Source organism: Triplophysa dalaica, chromosome 21, assembly GCF_015846415.1.
Source record: "Triplophysa dalaica isolate WHDGS20190420 chromosome 21, ASM1584641v1, whole genome shotgun sequence".
Lineage (NCBI taxonomy): Eukaryota > Metazoa > Chordata > Actinopteri > Cypriniformes > Nemacheilidae > Triplophysa > Triplophysa dalaica.
This window is the reverse complement of record NC_079562.1, coordinates 19497806-19518067: the sequence shown is the minus strand read 5'-3', so window position 1 is coordinate 19518067 and position 20262 is coordinate 19497806. Positions and strand designations below refer to the sequence as shown.

The window sequence follows — 20262 nt, the reverse complement described above, 5'->3', positions numbered from 1 at the left end:
ACAAGATCTCTCTCTGTTAAACTGCCTGAAACTCCGACCGATGCGGACGAGAGCAAACAAACAGTGCAACCATGCTTTTATTTACTTGTTTGTTTACTTTATTTCGCCAGTTTTACTACTAATAGAGCACGCGTCGCGTCTGCCTCAACTTAGCGTTGCGCCTGCCTCAACTTAGCGTCACGCCCGCCACAAGATCTCTCTCTGTTAAACTGCCTGAAACTCCGACCGATGCGGACGAGAGCAAACAAACAGTGCAACCATGCTTTTATTTACTTGTTTGTTTACTTTATTCAGCCAGTTTTACTACTAATGGAGCACGCGACGCGTCTCATCTGTGCATCTTTAAGTGTCAAAATAAAAACAGTCAAGTTCAAATTGTTGGTGTAGTCTCGTTGTTATATTATATTATATTATTCATTTTTATTATTATAATTATTATTTTGTCAATATGATGCTTTAATTTGTTTTTACAAATTGATACATTTTAAAAAATCATGCATGATTTTACTTTTTTAGTGTGTATTCTAATTTATACAATTGAAATATAGCCCACTAAAACAGTTAAGTACAATAAAAACATGATAACATTAAAAATCATGATTAAAAAGAGAGATTTTAAGAACAGTGTTTTTGCAAATGAACTCTTCATTTATTATTCATATGTAAATTTCTGCAATAATAATGATTTAGTGGCACTGATTTGTACATTTGTAAATTAGTCTATGCATGTTCTAGGCCAGGGTTTATCAAACTAGGGTCCGTGGACCCCCAAGAGGTCTCAAGAATGGTTTAAGGGGTCCCCAGAACTTCTTTGAGAAACCAAAGTCAGCAAAAGTTGTAAAACTCTATACTGAAGATTATTGAACTTTAACTTTTTCAATATGTTGTCCTTATAATATCACACTTACTATTTCCCAGATAGCACAATCCATCTGGCTTATGTCTATTTGACGTCTGCATTTACATCTTACAGACATCTGCAATATGTAGTTTGCTCATCTGCAATACGTCTCAGAGACGTCTCAATGTCTGTAGTACGTCTGCTAAAGATCTTGAGATTTGCTGAGTAAAAACATCTGCTAAACATCTTAGAAAGAGCAGATTTACATCCATTCTAAATCATAATGTCTGTAAGATGTAAATGCAGACGTCAAATAGACGTAAGCCAGATGTATGTGTGCTATCAGGGTTGTTATACTTATTTGTATAAAAGTTGAAATGCTTCTTTATAGAAAACATGGATATCTATTTTAGAAACGGGGTCCCTTGCGAAAGGTTAAACATATTTTGGGGTCCTTGGCATGAAAAGTTTGAAAACCCCTGTACTAGGGTATAAATGATTTAATAATACAGCAACGAAATGTATCACAGACACTTAATTCTATTTGTGATATCAGCTTAAATTTCAGTGTGGCTTTAATTTCTTATCTGAGGGAAAATTATATTTTCAGAATTTTATAAAAAAATACAATATTTATTGAGTGTTGTTATCAAAATAAACCTTAATTTTTTATTTATTTTTTCTACTGACACTATGACAATAAATTACAGAATGTTTTTAAAAACAAGATAAAGAAAAGGTGGATAGACCATGGTTAGCAAAGTATTCTTGATATATTATTTGAAGGTTGACATATAATAACAATAATAAACACAATAGCTAATGTTGTTTCAATGTTGTTGAATTACAAACATTTTGGGATTTTTGAGGCTATATAAATCCTATCAACTCACCAAACTAATACTGTACTTAAAGAAAATTGTACAAAAACTCTGCATCTGTCTGAGATTAAGGCAGTTTAACAGCGAGAGATCTTGTGGCAGACGCGACGCTAAGTTGAGGCAGACGCGACGCGTGCTCCATTTGTTGTAAAACTGGCGGAATAAAGTAAAAAAAACAAGTAAATAAAAGCATGGTTGCACTGTTTGTTTGCTCTCGTCCGCATCGGTCGGAGTTTCAGGCAGTTTAACAGAGAGAGATCTTGTGGCGGGCGTGACGCTAAGTTGAGGCAGGCGCAACGCTAAGTTGAGGCAGACGCGACGCGTGCTCTATTAGTAGTAAAACTGGCGAAATAAAGTAAACAAACAAGTAAATAAAAGCATGGTTGCCTTGTTTGTTTCCTCTCGTCCGCATCTGTCTGAGTTTCAGGCACACGAGAGATCTTGTGGCAGACGTGACGCTAATTTGAGGCAGACGCGACGCTTATTAGCTGACTGGATGCGTGGTTCATACCATTGCGGGGAGAACGGGTCGCTAAACTGCACCATATTACATTGGCAGGCACTTAAAAGATTGTCAGGTCGCGAGGCAGGCACGTAAAACAGTGGCAGGTCGCGAGGCAGGCACGTAAAACAGTGGCAGGTCGCGAGGCAGGCACGTAAAACAGTGGCAGGTCGCGAGGCAGGAGTGACAGGTACGGTGACAGCTCCACCCGTCACGGAAAGATTTTACTCCTACTGCAACCTTGGTAAGTTAGGATTGCACTTCATACCGGTGAGTTATGGCTTCTATTCCTATTGTTGTTACTTGCACCTCATGTCATATGTTTAGCTTAGCCTTCTCTGTCAGCGGCGAGGGTTTTACATGTGATAAATGCAGGGAAGTAGTTAGGCTGACGGAGAAGATCTTAGAATTAGAGTCTCGCATCCAATCTTTATTTGAGGATATGGATTTGAGTGTTAGGACCGTAGAAAACACTTCGGATGCGAGCAATGTTAGCGCACACAGCTCGGTTCCGGTTGAAAATCCCCTGCAGCTGGGAAACTTTGTGACGGTGAGACGGCATAGTCGCAGGACAAAACATCACTCAACCGTTCCGATTAAAGTCTCGAACAGGTTTGCCCCACTCAGTGACGCACCGACTGAGAAACCTGCTGAAAGTGCCCTAGTGATCGGTGATTCTATTGTCCGGAACGTTAATATAAAGACACCAGCCACCATAGTCAAATGTTTACCGGGAGCCAGAGCGCCTGACATCAAGTCAAATTTAAATGTGCTGGCTAAGGCTAATCGTAAATACAGTAAGATTGTTATTCATGTCGGCACAAATGATGTTAGACTCCGTCAATCGGAGATCACTAAAGATAATATTAAAGAGGTGTGTGAGCTCGCGAGCACGATGTCAGACACTGTAATATTCTCTGGCCCCCTTACTGCTTACCGTGGTGATGAGATTTATAGCAGATTATCATCACTAAATGGCTGGTTGTCTGAGTGGTGCCTGCAGAATAATATAGATTTTATAAATAACTGGAAGAGTTTTGAGGGCAGACCTGACCGGTTGAAACGAGATGGTCTCCATCCCTCCTGGGATGGGGTTTCCCTCCTCTCTAGAAATTTGGCACACAGTCTTAATAATGCTAAAGTCTGACTACCTAGGGCCCAGGTCAGGAAGGAGACAGAATGGCTTAACCAACTGTCTGCTTGCCGTCTCGCGTTACAGAATACACAAAATATACAACATGTAATAATCCCTTTTTACAAACAACATAAAATAGAGACTGTGTCTGTCCCACGGGTTAGCAAACATAAGATATTGCGGAAACCTCTTGAAAGTAATTTAATAAACGTTAAACAAATCAAACATGAACAAAATACAGATAATCAGCTGTTACGACTCGGATTGCTTAATATTAGATCTCTCTCAAATAAAGCACTTTTTGTTAACGATGTGATAACCGATCATAAAATAGACATGCTTTGTTTGACAGAAACATGGCTAAAGCCAGATGATTTTATTACTCTAAATGAATCCGTTCCCCAAGATTATTACTATAAACACGAGCCTCGTCTAAAAGGTAGAGGGGGAGGTGTCGCTGCACTTTACAAGAATTCTTTTATTACCTCTCAGAAGTCTAATTTTAAATACAATTCTTTTGAAGTCATGGTACTTCACGTATCGACACCTAATACTAAGGACAAAACATTTTTAAAATTTATTCTAGCTATTGTATATAGGCCTCCAGGGCACCACACAGATTTTATCAAAGATTTTGGTGGGTTCTTATCAGAACTAGTACTGGCCGCAGATAGAGTCCTTGTCGTCGGTGACTTTAATATCCATGTAGACAATGATACAGATGCCTTGGGACTGGCTTTCAAAGACACTCTTAACTCCATGGGCGTTAGTCAACATGTATCAGGACCCACTCACCTTCGTAATCATACTTTAGATTTAATACTTTCTTATGGTATAAATGTGGATGATGTTAAAATCGTTCAGCAGAGTGAAGATATTTCGGATCATTATCTGATATTATGTTTGCTTCAATGGCCTACGGCTGCAAATCAAACTCCTTGTTACAAATATGGTAGAACGATTACTTCAACTACCAAAGATGCGTTTCTCGATAATCTGCCTGAATTGTCTAAAATATCTAGCATGAGTAATAACGTTGACAATTTTGACACTACTATTGAAAATTTTAACTCTACTTTCTCGGAAATATTAGACACAGTTGCTCCTCTGCGTTTAAAGAAAATTAAAAATAGCAGCCCAAGACCGTGGTATAATGAACACACTCAGACTCTAAAAAAAGCATCCCGTAAAATGGAGCGCAACTTTAAGAAAACGAATTTAGAGGTATTTCGTATAGCATGGAAGGATAGTACTCGAAATTACAGGAATGCAATAAAAACGTCTAGATCCGCCTACTTTTCAACACTAATAGAGGAAAACCATCACAACCCTAGGTTCTTATTTAACACCGTGGCTAAATTAACAAAAAATAAGTCGTCATCGACGTCAGATTCTGATTATCAGCATAACAGTGATGAATTTATGAACTACTTCACGAGTAAAATCCAAGATATAAGAGAAAAAATTATAACAATTCAACCTGTAGTGAAATCCGCTGAACAAACTAACTACAGCACCCCTAAGGAGAAATTGCAATTATTTTCTACAGTAGATCACGATGAACTGTCTAAAATCATTAGATCATCTAAATCATCAACATGCATGCTAGACCCTATACCTACAAAACTACTGAAAGAAATGCTCCCCGAAGTTATAGATCCTCTTCTTAGTATTATTAACTCATCTCTGACATTAGGACACGTGCCTAAAGCATTTAAGGTGGCTGTTATAAGGCCTCTTTTAAAAAAAACCAAACTCGACCCTAAAGAACTAGGGAATTACAGGCCTATATCGAATTTACCTTTTATATCTAAAGTTCTGGAAAAAGTAGTTTCAACTCAATTATGCACCTTCCTCCAAAGGAATGACATTAATGATGAATTCCAGTCTGGATTTCGAGCATGTCACAGTACAGAGACTGCTTTGATCAGAGTTACAAATGATCTGCTTTTAGCGTCTGACCGTGGCTGTATTTCGTTATTGGTGCTGCTAGACCTCAGTGCTGCATTTGACACCATTGACCACAGCATACTTCTACATAGACTCGAAAATTACGTCGGCATTAACGGAATAGCATTGAAATGGTTTAAGTCTTATTTATCCGACCGTTTTCAATTTGTAGCAATAAACAATGAGGTGTCCCGCAAATCACAAGTCCAGTACGGTGTACCACAGGGCTCAGTCTTGGGACCCCTGCTCTTCGCATTATACATGCTACCTCTAGGAGATATAATAAAGCGACACGGAATTAGCTTTCACTGTTATGCTGATGATACTCAACTTTATATTTCCTCGAAGCCTCATGAAACCCAGCAGTTTCATCGAATAAAGGATTGCATAGTTGACTTAAAAATGTGGATGAGTAACAATTTTTTACTACTAAACTCGGACAAAACAGAAGTGTTACTTACTGGACCGAAAACTGCTATGCGTAACAACCAAGAATACTGCTTAACGATTGACGGATACTCCATAAAATCCTCGTCATCAGCTAAGAATCTTGGCGTTGTATTCGACAGTACTCTCTCATTTGAAAGCCATGTCGCAAACACCTGTAAAATTGCATTTTTCCATTTTAAGAATATATCTAAATTACGTCATATGCTGTCACTGTCAGATGCAGAGAAATTAATTCATGCATTCATGACATCAAGACTAGATTACTGTAATGCACTTCTAGGTGGTTGCCCTGCGGGCCTATTACAAAAACTGCAACTGGTTCAAAACGCGGCAGCTCGAGTTCTTACACGTACAAAAAAGTATGAGCATATAACCCCGGTTCTGTCAACCTTGCACTGGTTACCTATAAAGCATCGCATTAACTTTAAGATCTTGCTTATTACCTATAAAGCCCTACATGGTCTAGCGCTGCAGTATTTGAATGAACTTCTATTGTATTACAGACCTCCACGTACATTACGCTCTAAGGGGTCCTGTCAGTTGGTAATACCTAGAGTTTCAAAATCAAGTGCAGGTGGTAGATCCTTTTCTTATCTAGCGCCTAAACTTTGGAATATTCTTCCCTGCACGGTCAGGGAGGCAGACACACTCTGTCAGTTTAAATCTAGACTAAAGACTCATCTTTTTAATCTTGCATACACTACACCTCCATAATATTAATCCTCAGAGGATTTAGGCTGCATTATTTAGATCAACCGGAACCAGGAACACATCCAACAACAAATGATGTACTTGTTGCATCAAAGAGTGCAGAATAGTACTCTACTCTCAGCCAGTCTTGTATCTTTGTTCCAAGGTTACCGCAGGATGCAGTTCATGCCCAGACCTGATGGCAGAGCTGAGAATGGGAAGCGGTGACCTGACAAGTGCTAAGAGGATAGAGCTGGATAAAGGACGCGACAACTTTGTTTTTCCTACAACATTTCAAATGCTATTAGATTGTTAATGATAATCTTTAATCCTTAATTTTTATATTTTTATTAAGCCTTGTTGTGCAAGCACTGTTGAGCTTGTGCAGAGGCAGCAGCTTTTGCCAGAGGGGAACGGGAATCCCCTGGTTGGGCCTGGGTTCCCCTGAGGTTTTTTTTCTCGATGGGAGTTTTGGGTTCCTCACCACCGTTTGCATATTGTTTTGCACTATCTGCCTGGCTGGGGGGGCTGCTTTACAATTCATACTTGTATTCAATGTGTCTCATGTACAGCTGCTTTGTAACAATGAAAATTGTAAAAAGCGCTATATATATAAAGTTGAGTTGAGTTGAGTTATACTTTTAAATATGCCCGCAATACTTGTGGCGGGAGTATTATCCCATAAAACCCTAATAATAAAAAAAATATTTGTGCTCATGTTTACAAAACATAAATATCCAATAAAAAAATACAAAACTCAGCTGGAGTTCGGTTCACTTCACCAACGCAGTTGACCATAGCAATCTCTTTCCGATCCATCTTTTACTTCCCTTGAATCGTTTTTTCAAAGTTAAACTTTAATTTCTAAATCAGAAAAGTTCCTGTTTTTGGCAGGATTACGTTTCTACATGTCTCAAAATCTAGGGGCGAGGCGTAAACACCCTAAATTTATAGGGGCTTGATATGTAAATTACGACAGATTTCAGCAGCCGCATTTATCAATGTACGATCATTCATACGATGAGATTGGCGGCATACGAATGTTTGATGAATCACACGTAAAGCCTGTCGTATAACAATTTCTGCTCACGTATCTGCGCACGTTTCTACGTTAGATTGGTTATTGAGGCCCAGTGTGTACATATGAGTGTATTACATATGAATGTAAGATCATTTTTTGTGTTTAATTCTAACATTTAATTTCAACTGCCATCTCCTTAAAATGTAAGAACATGCAGTAATTTTACCAACTGTACAGCAAATGCATTTGGGAGACACTGAAATGAATGGACTTCAGTGCAATGTTTGGAACTATCTTTAGTGATGAAACAGGTTTCTTGAAGCTTCGAACCCCGATAGAATATTTTGTATCAAATCAGGGTTTCCAATCAGTTTTTCTTGCATCAAACTGGCTGAGTCACAGGATTTTCTAGAAAACGAGGCTTCGTTCCTTCCTTACTGTTTTGAAACGTTTCAACTTATCACTTATTACGTATTACGATTTTCAGCACTTAAATACCTTTAACCAACAAATTTGTATGAATCTGACCAGATATCAACAACACATTTCCTGGTAAGACACATTTGTTAACATCTCTCCTAAGGCTCTGATATGCAGGTTTGCTATAAAGAAACGGACATTGTTACATAATTTACCTTAAGTTGATGACAGTAACTTAAATGTTGATGTTTTTTAATAAATGTTTATTTTCTCACATACCTCCCATTGTTATGTTACGAGTGTGATTTTCAAATTATTATTACTAGGCTATATGTATTTTCCCAGCTCCCAGTCAAAATCAAATGAAAGAGGAGATCAGCGAAAGGGCAACATTTTTGATGATGAAGTCAAAGTTTAGCAGCAGAACACACCAAAGGAAAGCTGTGACAAGCTAAGATTTATTGTTTAATGTTGTGTAGTTTTCCAAGGATCACAGACAAAGTTGTTGTGTTAACCACAAGAAATATGAGAAATGTTTAAGCTGGATAACATGAGAAGAATATGGACATCTTTTGAAATAGAGGTGAGCATTTTTACTGTGTATTGTGAGAATTTCATATTGACCATCACATTTCATCATTTTAAATATTCAAATATTTTACTTTACACATATTTTACTTTACAATATTCCAATAGAAAACCTTTTTAAATCAAAAGCATTTGTTTGACGTATTTAATAGTTTTTGTATTTGCATTTTACCTGACAATTTCTCTGTATCAGTTTTTATCTACAAGCTTACATTAATGGATCGCATTTTGATAATAGGATATCTTATTATCAGGTTTAAGCTGGATTCAACAAAATTTTAGCTACACACAAATTGTACACACTAAGAACAAAGATATGGATGACCGCACAAGCCCATATAATGCATTACGTACATAAACAAATATGTACAGTACTGAAATGTCCAAGTATATATTCATATAAATGTTATTTTTATTTACATTACAATCTACATTACACAAATAAAACCAAATTAATGTATGCACACTCTTACATTTACGTTACATAAGACATGCATGCTAGACCCTATACCTACAAATATACTGAAAGAGATGCTCCCAGAAATTATAGATCCTCTTCTTACTATTATTAACTCATCACTGACACTAGCTGGCTGTTATAAGGCCCGTAGTCAAAAAAACCCAACTCGACCCTAGAAAACTAGTTAACTACAGACCTATATCGAATCTACCTTTCATATCTAAAGTTCTAGAAAAAGTAGTTTAAACTCAATTATGTTCCTTCTTCCAAAGGAATGACATCAAAGAAGAATTCCAATCTGGATTTAGAGCACATCACAGTATAGAGACTGCTTTCATCAGAGTTACAAATGATCTGCTTTTTGCATCTGACCGAGGTTGTATCCGTTATTGGTACTGCTAGACCTTTGTGCTGCATTCGACACCATTGACCACAGCACATTCCTTCATAGACTCGAAAATGAAGGCGGCATTAAGGGAATAGCATTGAAATGGTTTAAATCTTATTTATCTGACCGCTTTCAATTTGTAGCAATGAGGTGTCACTCAAATTGCAAGTCCAGTACGGTGTACCACAGGGCTCAGTCCTCTTCACATTATACATGCTATCTCTAGGAGATATTCTAAAAGTGACACAGAGTTAGCTTTTACTGTTATCCTGATGATCCTCAATTTTATATTTCCTTGAAGCCTCATGAAACAAAGCATTTCCATCGAATAATGGAATGCATAGTCGATATAAAAACGACTTCGATGAGTAACAACTTTTATTACTGAACTCGGACAAAACAGAAGTGATACTTATTGATAGGAAAACTGCCGTATGTAGCAACCAAGAATACTGCTTAACTATTGATGGATATTCCTTAAAATCCTCATTGTCAGCAAAGAATCTTGCTTTTCTATTCGATAGTAATCTGTCATTTCAGAGCCATGGCGCCTGCACCTGTAAATTTGCATTTTTCCATTTTAAGAATATATCTAAACTACGTTATATGCTGTCACTGTCAGATGCAGAGAAATTAATTCATGCATTCATGACATCAAGACTAGATTACTGTAATGCACTTTTAGGTGGCCTGCAGGCTTATTACAAAAACTCTAACTGGTCCAAAATGCGGCAGCTCGAGTTCTTACACGTACAAAAAAGTATCAGCATATTAGCTCGGTTCTGTCAGCCTTGCACTGGTTACCTATAAAGCATCACATTAACTTTAAGATCTTGCTTTTTAATTATAAAGCCCTACATGGTTTAGCTGCGCAGCATTTGAGCAAAGTTCTATTTTATTACAGTCCTTTACGTGCACTACGCTCTCAGGTGTCCTGTCAGTTGGTAATACCTAGAATTTCAAAATCAAGTGCCTTAACTTTGGAATAGTCTTCCCTGCACTGTCCGGGAGGCAGACACACTCTGTCAGTTTAAATCTAGACTAAAGACATCCATCCATCCATCCATTTTCTACCGCTTATCCGGGGCCGGGTCGCGGGGGCAGCATACTAAGCAGGGATGCCCAGACTTCCCTCTCCCTAGACACTTCCTCCAGCTCTTCCGGGGGGACACCGAGGCGTTCCCAGGCCAGCCGGGAGACATAGTCCCTCCAGCGTGCCCTAGGTCTTCCCTGGGGTCTTCTCCCGGTGGGACATGCCCGGAACACCTTCCCGGGAAGGCGTACAGGGGGCATCCGGAAAAGATGCCCGAGCCACCTTAGCTGGCCCCTCTCGGTGTGGAGGAGCAGCTGATCTACTCTGAGCTCCTCCCGAGTGACCGAGCTTCTCACCCTATCTCTAAGGGATCGCCCGGCCACCCTGCGGAGAAAGCTCATTTCGGCCGCCTGTATCCGGGATCTTGTCCTTTCGTTCATGACCCACAGCTCATTACCATAGGTGAGAGTAGGAACGTAGATTGACCGGTAAATCAAGAGCTTCGCCTTGCGGCTCAGCTCCTTCTTCACCACGACAGACCGGTACAACGACTGCATTACTGCAGAAGCTGCACCGATCCATCTGTCAATCTCCCGTTCCATCCTTCCCTCACTCGTGAACAATACCCCCAGATACTTGAACTCCTCCACTTGAGGCAGGAACTCTCCACCTACCTGAAGTGAGCAAGCCACCCTTTTCCGACTGAGAACCATGGCCTCAGATTTGGAGGTGCTGATTCTCATCCCAGCCGCTTCACACTCGGCTGCAAACCGTCCCAGTGCATGCTGAAGGTCCTGGTCTGATGGGGCCAGCACGATGACATCATCCGCAAAGAGCAGAGATGAAATCGTGTGGTCCCCGAACCCGACGGCCTCCGGCCCCTGGCTGCGCCTAGAAATTCTGTCCATAAAGATTATGAACAACCGGCGACAAAGGGCAGCCCTGCCGGAGTACAACATGCACCGGCAACAAGTCTGACTTACTGCCGGCAATGCGAACCAAGCTCCCGTCCGGTCAGACAGGGACCGTTTAGCCCTTAGCAAAGGGTCCCGAATCCCATATTCCCGGAGCACCCTACACAAGATGCCGCGAGGGACTCAGTCGAAATGCCTTCTCCAAATCCACAAAACACATGTGGATTGGTTGGGCAAACTCCCATGAACCCTCCAGCACCCTGGAGAGGGTATAGAGCTGTTCCAGTGTTCCACGACCGGGACGGAAACCACACTGTTCCTTCTGAATCCGAGGTTCTACCATCGACCGGATTCTCCTCTCCAGTACCCTGGCATAGTATTTCCCGGGGAGGCTGAGAAGTGTGATCCCGGATAGTTGGAGCACACCCTACGGTCCCCCTTCTAAAAAAGAGGGACCACCACCCCGGTCTGCCAGTCCAAGGGCACTGTCCCCCACCGCCACACGATGCTGCAGAGGCGTGTCAGCCAAGACAGCCCCACAACATCCAGAGACTTGAGGTACTCAGGGCGGATCTCATCCATCCCCGGTGCCCTGCCACCGAGGAGTTTCTTGACTACCTTGGTGACTTCCGCCCGGGTGATGGGCGAGTCCGCCTCCGAGCCCTCGGTCTCTGCTTTCTCAATGGAAGACGTGACGGAGGAGATCCTCAAAGTATTCCTTTCACCGCCCGATGATATCCCGGGTAGAGGTCAACAGCTGCCTCCCTCCACTGTAAACAGCGTTGGTAGGGCACTGCTTCCCACTCCTGAGGCGCCGGACGGTTTGCCAGAATCTCTTCGAGGCCGACCGATAGTCTTTTTGCCTCCCCAACCACCCGGGCTGCCGTCCGCTTGGCCTGTCGGTACCTGTCAGCCTCGGGAGTCCCACAAGCCAGCCAGGTGCTCCAACTGCCGTCCGCTTGGCCTGTCGGTACCTGTCAGCCTCGGGAGTCCCACAAGCCAGCCAGGTGTCACTGTCGTTGCCCACGTTGGCGTTAAAGTCCCCCAGCAGAACGACGGAGTCCCAAGTCGGGGACCTTTCCAGAACCCCTCCCAGAGTCTCCAAGAAGGCCGGGTACTCTACACTGCCATTTGGGCCATAGGCTCAAACGACAGTGAGAGACCTATCCCCGACCGAAGGCGCAGGGAAGCGACCCTCTCGTTCACCGGGGTAAACTCCAACACATGGCGGCTGAGCTGGGGGGCTATAAGCAAACCCACACCAGACCGCCGCCTCGCACCCTGGGCAACTCCAGGGCTGTGAAGAGTCCATCCTCCCTCGAGGAGTGTGGTTCCAGAGCCCAAGCTGTGCGTAGAGGTGATCCCGACAATCTCTAGTCGGAATCTCTGAACCTCACGCACAATCTCCGGCTCCTTCCCCGTCAGTTCCATGTCCCTAGAGCTAGATTCCTCGTCCAGGCATCGGGTTGTCGAGGCCCCCGCCTTCGACTACCACCCGATCCACTTTGCACCGGCCCCTTACGGTCCCTCCTGTAGGTGGTGGGTCCACGGGAGGGTGGCCCCACGTCGCTCCTTCGGGCTGAGCCGGCCGGACCCCATTAGACTAAAGACATATCTTTTTAATCTCGCATACACTACACTTCTATAATATCAATCCTCTGAGGGTTTAGGCTCAATTTGTTAGATCAACCGGAACTAGAAACACTTCCAACAACAACTGATGTGCATGTTGCATCAAAGAGTGCAAAACAGTTGTCTACTCTCAGCCAGTCTTGTCTCATTGTTCCAAGGTTACCACAGCGAGCAGGATTCAGTTCATGTCTAGACCTGATGGAAAAGTGGAGAATGGGAAGCGGCGACCTGACAGACTTCACTACAAAATTGTAAGTGCTATTATATTATTAATGATAATCTTAAATCTATAATTTACTTAGTAGTAAATTCATTTTTATTTAGCTTTGTTCTGCAAGCACTGTCGAGTTTGTGCAGAGGCATCAGCTTTTGCCTGAGGGGAACTGGAATCCCCTGGTTGGGACTGGCTTCTCCTGAGTTTTTTTCCCTCAATTGGAGTATTGGGTTCTTCGCCACTGTATGCAAACTGATTTGAACTATTTGCCTGGCCGGGGGGGCTGCTTTAGAATTAGAATTTTAAAGTTTTACATAATTAATATTGCATATAGGAATTTATAGTTTGTTTAATATTTGACCTGTGTTTCTCTCTCCTTTATCTTTAATGTGTGCTTTCACTTTGCCTGCATGTCGGTGTGTCCCTCTGTGTGTCTATGTCTATGTGTGTTAGTACGTGTGCATATTGTGTGTGTTGAGCGTTTGTATGCGGGTATGTCTGTCTTCTGTGTTTTCACCTTTTTCTTGTTTTTACAGGTCTTTAATTGATTTGCTTATAGTCAATATGTCTCATGTACAGCTGCTTTGTAACAATGAAAATTGTAAAAAGCGCTTTATAAATAAAGTTAAGTTGAGTATTATTGGCAAGGCATTTCAAAGGTGGTGCGAACTCTGTGATCCGAAAGGATGTAAAATGGATGCAGACATGCCTTTATTTTTTCTGAACATATCAGGTTTTGCACACGATAAGTATTATCTGGGGACCTGCTGTGATCTAGAAATGACCTCCCCACATCTGTATTTCATGTGGCGCACTCGCACGGTATAAGTGAAGCCTGTGATTTTACTTTAAATGAGTAATTCTTTTCCGGGAAATGATGACCAGGGATGGGCAGTATTTAAAATACATGTATTTAAAATACGTATTTGAAATACAAAATAGTATTTTGTATTTTAAAGCCTTTGGAAAAATCTAATGTAATTTGTATTTAAATACATTTAAGATGAGTATTTTTGTATTTTAAAAATACTCAAAATACTTGAGCCAGTCAACCTTTTTATCAGGGTGTTTTCGTGCATCAACCAACATAATTCAGGCCAGACACGCCCTTCCTCAGCCCCAACATTCATGCACGTGAGCTTCAGCTGTAGCTACAACCCAGCATTGGATCTGCGTCTTCTCTGGAATAATGTGAGGATTTCATGGTCAATTTTATTTGTGTTTACAATATTAACGCTACTGCGTGTTAGGTATGGGTGATGTTATGACAACATCAACATGTCGTAGATTCGTAGCGATTATATAAATTGATTTAACTTTTTTTAAATAGTTTATAGAGCTATTGGGGTAAGTAAATATATATGTGCACCTTTTAGTGGGCAGGAATAATTGGGAGATGAGAGTGGAAAAAGAAACAAGTGTGAATGAGTAATTGTGATTTGTTATTATAACTGCCGCGAAAGGAAATTCAAATTCTCACTTTGCACGTTGGCAGTTTTTTTTGTGCACGCTCTCCGAGACGGAGTGTCACGTGTAACGCGGTAAGCGTTGTAATAAGCGCACAGTTGCCGCTTTCTATTGTTGCTTTGTGCAGTTGAAGCCTTGTTTATACTTTCACAATTCACATAGATACGCCGCGAAACTGTTTACTGCGCGCACTCCTCATTAAACCGACGAGGCTTTTATTCTTGACGTGCTCTCTGTTGTATAAGTCTGTGAAACGACAGGGGGCGACTCTGATAAATTCTTCTTCAAGTCATCAAAAAGGAGCGATGAGAGGAAGTCATTTGCTTGCCGAATAATTTTTGAAACACTCTTCTCGTGATTAATGGATTTCTTCACGTATAAATTGATTAGGTAGGTTTATAGGTTTTGGGTCATTTTTAGGTCATTATGTGAAAAAGGTTTTGAGTACACTTCTTAAACCCTCAGTAAAACACAGTTAAATTCAAATTGTGACATTACAACAAAACATATCAATATATGATAACATTAAACACACTAAATTGAAAAAAACTGTCTTATACATTTTTAAATGCATTATTTTCTTTTAATTAACGATTGTATTAAACAAAATAATTTCCATCAGTTTAGTGTATTGATTGTGTGCATCTGTGATGACACTGATGAATGATACACCACACAAAATCTTTAGCTTTTAGTAGAAAAAAAACCTTTGGGTGAATAATGCCAAATTCTATGCCAAATTGTGCCAAATTCCAAGGGAAGCAGTAAATAAAATGAAAACGAAAGTTTCTTAGCAGTTAAACACATCATGCTTTTTGGCATTTAGAACAGCCCCAAATAGATTTCAGCCTAATAGGGGTACCTGCACTGAATCACCAATTTCACATGTATTTTGTGTATTTTCAAAATACAAAATACTGTATTTGTATTTAAATAAATTTTTCCACACAGTATTTTGTATTTGTATTTAAATACACTTTTCCACACAGTATTTTGTATTTGTATTTTAAATACTTTTACATGTATTTATGCCCATCCCTGATGATGAAAAGGCTTTGCGTATAATTTATGTTAATATTGAATCGTGTATAACGACATATGACCATACCTGTCAGCATTTGGCAGGCATGAATTTGACCCAGCACCCGAAATAATATCAAAACATCAAAACATAAACACAGCCTCCGTTTGCTCTAATTGGGTCTGTATATGTTCTTATATGTTTCGTGTTGTATCTTCTGCCATGTTAACTGTTGGCACATTTGTTTCAACTGTTTTGGTGTTTCCGGAGGCCTCAATCTGCCGACCATTAGCCACACCCAGACCTTCAAGCATCACCTGAGATCTCATAAAGAACAAAGACTGACAAAATTAGGCTTTAAATAAGGCAAATAAATGGCCCCTACAGATAAAGAAAAATTTGAAAACTTGCAGCCACTCATCTCTGTGTTGAGTAAATGGACAGCTTAGTAAAGACTCTAGGGAAATTTGTATAAAACTTCAGTCTATCTTAACGCATAATGGATCAACCCATCGGACATTCTCAGAAAAACAAGCTGCCTTCTCAAGAGACACCAGCTTTAACCTAATGATGTAATAAGACATGCATCTGCAATACTAGACATGCTCTAGTGTTTATTAAACTTTACATAGTAATTTAAATTCAACATATATTACATCATTGTGTCATTTTGTCCTTGTTTTTCCCCTTAAAATAACTTATAACCTTATAATTATTATTTAAAGATTACAGTGTGTTTTTCTTCTTCAAAATGTGCTTGTTAGTACTTTCTAGACAGAAAATTAGCAAGATGTAAACATGTGTACACTTTTAGTAACAGAAATTCAAATTGATTCCATTCCATTTTATTTATATACTGCTTTTCACAATGTGCATTGTTCAAAATATGGAAGCCCAATCCTGCCAAAATTAAAAATGAATAAATACAAAAATAAATCCATGAAGAAATGTAAAAAAGCTAAAATAAATAAAGACATTGATTTTCTAAAATTAACAAAAAATAATGAAAATTTTGATATTTCAACATATATGATTTATTTTCTTAAACATTTATTATTACTTTTTACATTTTTGTATTTATTTGATGCATTTATGCTAGTATATATGTATTTGGATTTTTATTTATTTTCATATTTATTTATTTCTACATTTATTTATTTTTACATTTCTGTGTCCATATGGTAATGAGGGGGCGTGTCTTGCTTCAGACACGCAGTCGAGCACAGGGTGGTGCTTTAGGCCACAGGTAAACTCTTTGACAAAATGACAGGCAAGATATGAGTGTGACCAAATGAAACAATAATATAGTATATTGCAGCAAAGTAAACTGCAGCATACTATATATTACAGTATTATATACTGTAGTGTTCTATGGTAGGTTTTAAAGCCCTCAAGGAAATCAACCATGATTTTATCATAGTGTAGGTGTAGAAACCATGTTTTTTTGGCAGATTTGTATGACCACAGTTCCACTACCAAAAACATGGTTAGCTCTTTTTATAGTCATGATGGAGTGATGGGTTAGAAATTGCGACCATTTTAGTTGCAAATGCTCCCTAAATTTAACCAGTGCGACCTCAAAATATAGTTGGGAGCATTTGTGTGAGTGCACATTTGTTGGGGTGTGAGCTGTTTTCATTACTGTACAGAACACCCTAATACATGCACAAAGTATGTGCGTGCATGCCATTCATAGACAACGGGATTTTCCATCCTGCGGTGCTACCTTCCCACTGATTTTCTCTGTAAACATGCACTAGACGAACAGGTTTCAACCGGTCCACATCTCCTACATCTGCAGTGCCACGTCTAAAAAGCGTCTAAAACACATGTCGAGATTAACAATATGCAAACATTAGAGATCTACCAGAGACTGTTTGACTGAATGTTTTATTGTTCGTCAAAATTGTTCTGGAAGGGACCTCAACAATATCGTTCTCTGTATCTTTATCGTTATAGTTAAGATGTAAACCCAGTTACTTCTAAATGGCGATTTTTTTAAACTTAATTTTTAAAGTTATAGTTATTGTTGTTATTATGTGAATGGCCCTTAATCCTATTAGCTGTCATGGCAACTAATAGACATGTGTTTACATCATCCCCAGTGATGGGAATTCACATTACAGTGAACACATTTTCAAAACTCTTAATATTATCGGCACAACATCAGATGGTGTAGATCAAGTCTTAATGTAGTTTTGATACCATTATTCAAATCAGGATATCTTATTACAGGGACGAATCATCAGAGAAACCCAAAGTATTTTGAAAGTGAGGTCAAAATAAAGAAAGCCAAGGTTCATTTCAATATCATTGCTATGTTGTAAAGAATTCTCATCCCCAAAAATATCCTTTCCATTGTAGGAATAAAGTTACTATAGTCAAGTCAATCTGAACCATCTTTGGGTGAACTATTCCTTTAATGTCTGTGTCTATTGTGTGCTCATAGATGGATACAGATTGTATAGATATGTTTGTGGACAGTGTTTTGTTTCAAAGTTAGAGTGTGATGTGTTCTATTATGGTCTATTAAAAAGGCAAAATGTCATGTTTTCTGGACAAAACCCAAACACAGACAGCAGACTTTGAAAACAACTGTAAAATTGGCTGACACAGTATCAGGAAAAACACGGATATACTGAGGCGAAACGGTAAAAGTGAAAACTGAGTAAATATGAGGTTGGCTTTCATCCACTGGTGAGCTCTAAAAGACAGGATGTGTCTGAAGAGTAACGCATGAGTTCACGTGTGTTCTGTCGGACACTATCCTACTGTGTGTGTTGTAGCCCGAGTAGTGGCTGGCAAAATAAACTTTAGCATTTTATGTACACAATAAACCTACTTTAAAGCATCCCTTCAACTCTGTAACAACTGTAACAACAACTGAAAAATATTCTGTCTAACACACAATCGCTTCAAACCAAGCAAGTTCCACTCGGCATCTATTACGGACAAATGTAAAATTATAATTGGTTCAAATGCGTTTTATTGTCCTTTGTAACACTACTAAAAGCGTACATACTGCGTATGTATAGTTTAAGTGTGTATTTGCCTTGCACATAAAATTTGTACGTTCTGCATTGTAAAGATTAGTTTTAGTTAAGTGCGTATTTGTCACACCTGTCATTAGTACACTATTTAAAATAATGTTTGTGCATCTGTTATTAGGAATAGCTGTGTTAATGTGCCTTCATGGGCTCCTGTGGGAATCGTAAATCAGCCATTACCAAATCCCCAGCAACACAGACTGGACTCATCCACACATCCCCCCTATAAATGTTCATCACTCATGTCTTTCTCTGGGGTTATACGCTGATGACTATATAAAGGTTCTACAAGAGACACAGCAGCAGACATTTCACTTGCCAATACTCTGGTTTCTGACTGTTTGTAAGTAATGGATTCAGGTGTGTGGTTCACGCTACTGGGTGTGTTGCTGGTGATGACTGATATGAGCCATTCCATCCCAAAAGAAGCACTCCTAGAGAACAGCAAACACCTTCTGGAATCACATGAAGACTCAGACGACAACATAGTAGAAAGTCGGGGGCCAGTGGTAAGAAACATCTTGCTTTTGGGTATTTGTAATTCTTAAAAAAAATGTAAAAGAAAGAAGAAATACCCAGTATTATTGTTGCCTTTTTTCTGGATCTTACAAGAAGTTTCGCTACGGTAGAGACCAATACCAGGTTCTGAGGCCAATGGTGTGTTTGTTTTTCGACATGAATTGATATTTCGGTTGTGGTTTTGTTTGAGTGTATCAACCCTTTTTAACCCCAGAGGATTATAAAGTTAAACAGAAAATCTGTGTAACAGGTCACTGAAGGGCAGCTGGAACATTTATTGGAAGATCGTCTTCTGTTAGAGGTGCTACAAGCTTTCCTACACGTTTCTCAGAGATATGAACGCAACCCTTCAGTGCTTCACCAGCCTCAACGGTGTGTATACAAACCAAGAGCATAGTTTAAGGCCCAATTTAGTTTCACAGGAGCCGAAAACCTGAAGCAATATGCCTTTGCTGGAACCAGTAGAGTCAATTTCTGTGATGCCCAGTATACACAGAAGACTGCAGACAATGATCCACTGCTTATTCAGATTATTTACACAGATTATGTGAAAAGATTGATAAATGAAACAAAATGACAATTGATTTTGTTATGTTATTCCTTTTGTGCTCAGGTTCGGTCGTGGTGCTCGGAGCGGTCTGTCAGCAGAGATACAGTCTCGGGACTGGGAGACAGTTCCCGGTCAGATCTGGAGCATGGCTGTGCCGCAAAGATTTGGCAAAAAATAGCACCAACCTGCCTCAAACATTAAATAATAAAGTATACAAAGATGAGTTAGGTCTTTCCATGTTATGATTTATTTGTCTATTACACCACATGTGCACTGCATATGTGTTGTGTGTTCTATATTTTTTTAGAGACTGATTTGTAAATAATAAGTTGTCAAACAATTTTTTTTAGCTTAGTAGCTTTCTTTAAAATGATTATGTATGTCAAATAAAAACATACACTACTGGTCAGATGTTTAGGGTCGCTTGACTGAAATGTTATTTTTCACAAAAAAAAATACGTTTTGATCTTGCATCTAGAAATATTTGAAATTAGACCATTGTAGACAAAGAGACAAAAAACTCTTGTCATGTTGTTGTT

General features: G+C 39.6%; 2 protein-coding genes across 3 annotated transcripts; both read left to right on the top strand.

Moving 5' to 3' along the window:
* Positions 1-2023: 2023 nt before the first annotated feature.
* LOC130410372 (uncharacterized) lies at positions 2024-3507 on the top strand. Its single transcript, XM_056734998.1, has 2 exons — positions 2024-2362; positions 2394-3507. Exon 2 carries the CDS (start codon positions 2502-2504, stop codon positions 3369-3371), a length of 870 nt encoding a protein of 289 aa, XP_056590976.1. The 5' UTR covers positions 2024-2362; positions 2394-2501; the 3' UTR covers positions 3372-3507.
* A 10709-nt stretch (positions 3508-14216) lies between these two features.
* On the top strand, positions 14217-19946 carry npffl (neuropeptide FF-amide peptide precursor like). Of its 2 annotated transcripts, none has more exons than XM_056735169.1 (4): positions 14217-14976; positions 19003-19163; positions 19424-19545; positions 19787-19946. In XM_056735169.1, exons 2-4 carry the CDS (start codon positions 19005-19007, stop codon positions 19899-19901), a joined length of 396 nt encoding a protein of 131 aa, XP_056591147.1. In that variant the 5' UTR covers positions 14217-14976; positions 19003-19004; the 3' UTR covers positions 19902-19946. The 2 variants fall into 2 exon arrangements, with proteins under 2 accessions (XP_056591147.1, XP_056591146.1); XM_056735168.1 differs by having other exon boundaries at positions 14267-14310.
* The last annotated feature ends 316 nt before the right edge of the window (positions 19947-20262 follow it).

Coding starts and splice junctions, on each gene's coding strand:
- npffl (XM_056735169.1), top strand. CDS start 19,005: ATGGATTCAGGTGTGTGGTTCACGCTACTGGGTGTGTTGCTGGTGATG. Junction 19,164..19,423: donor TAGAAAGTCGGGGGCCAGTG/GTAAGAAACATC, acceptor TCTGTGTAACAG/GTCACTGAAGGGCAGCTGGA. Junction 19,546..19,786: donor GTGCTTCACCAGCCTCAACG/GTGTGTATACAA, acceptor TTTTGTGCTCAG/GTTCGGTCGTGGTGCTCGGA.
- LOC130410372 (XM_056734998.1), top strand. CDS start 2,502: ATGGCTTCTATTCCTATTGTTGTTACTTGCACCTCATGTCATATGTTT.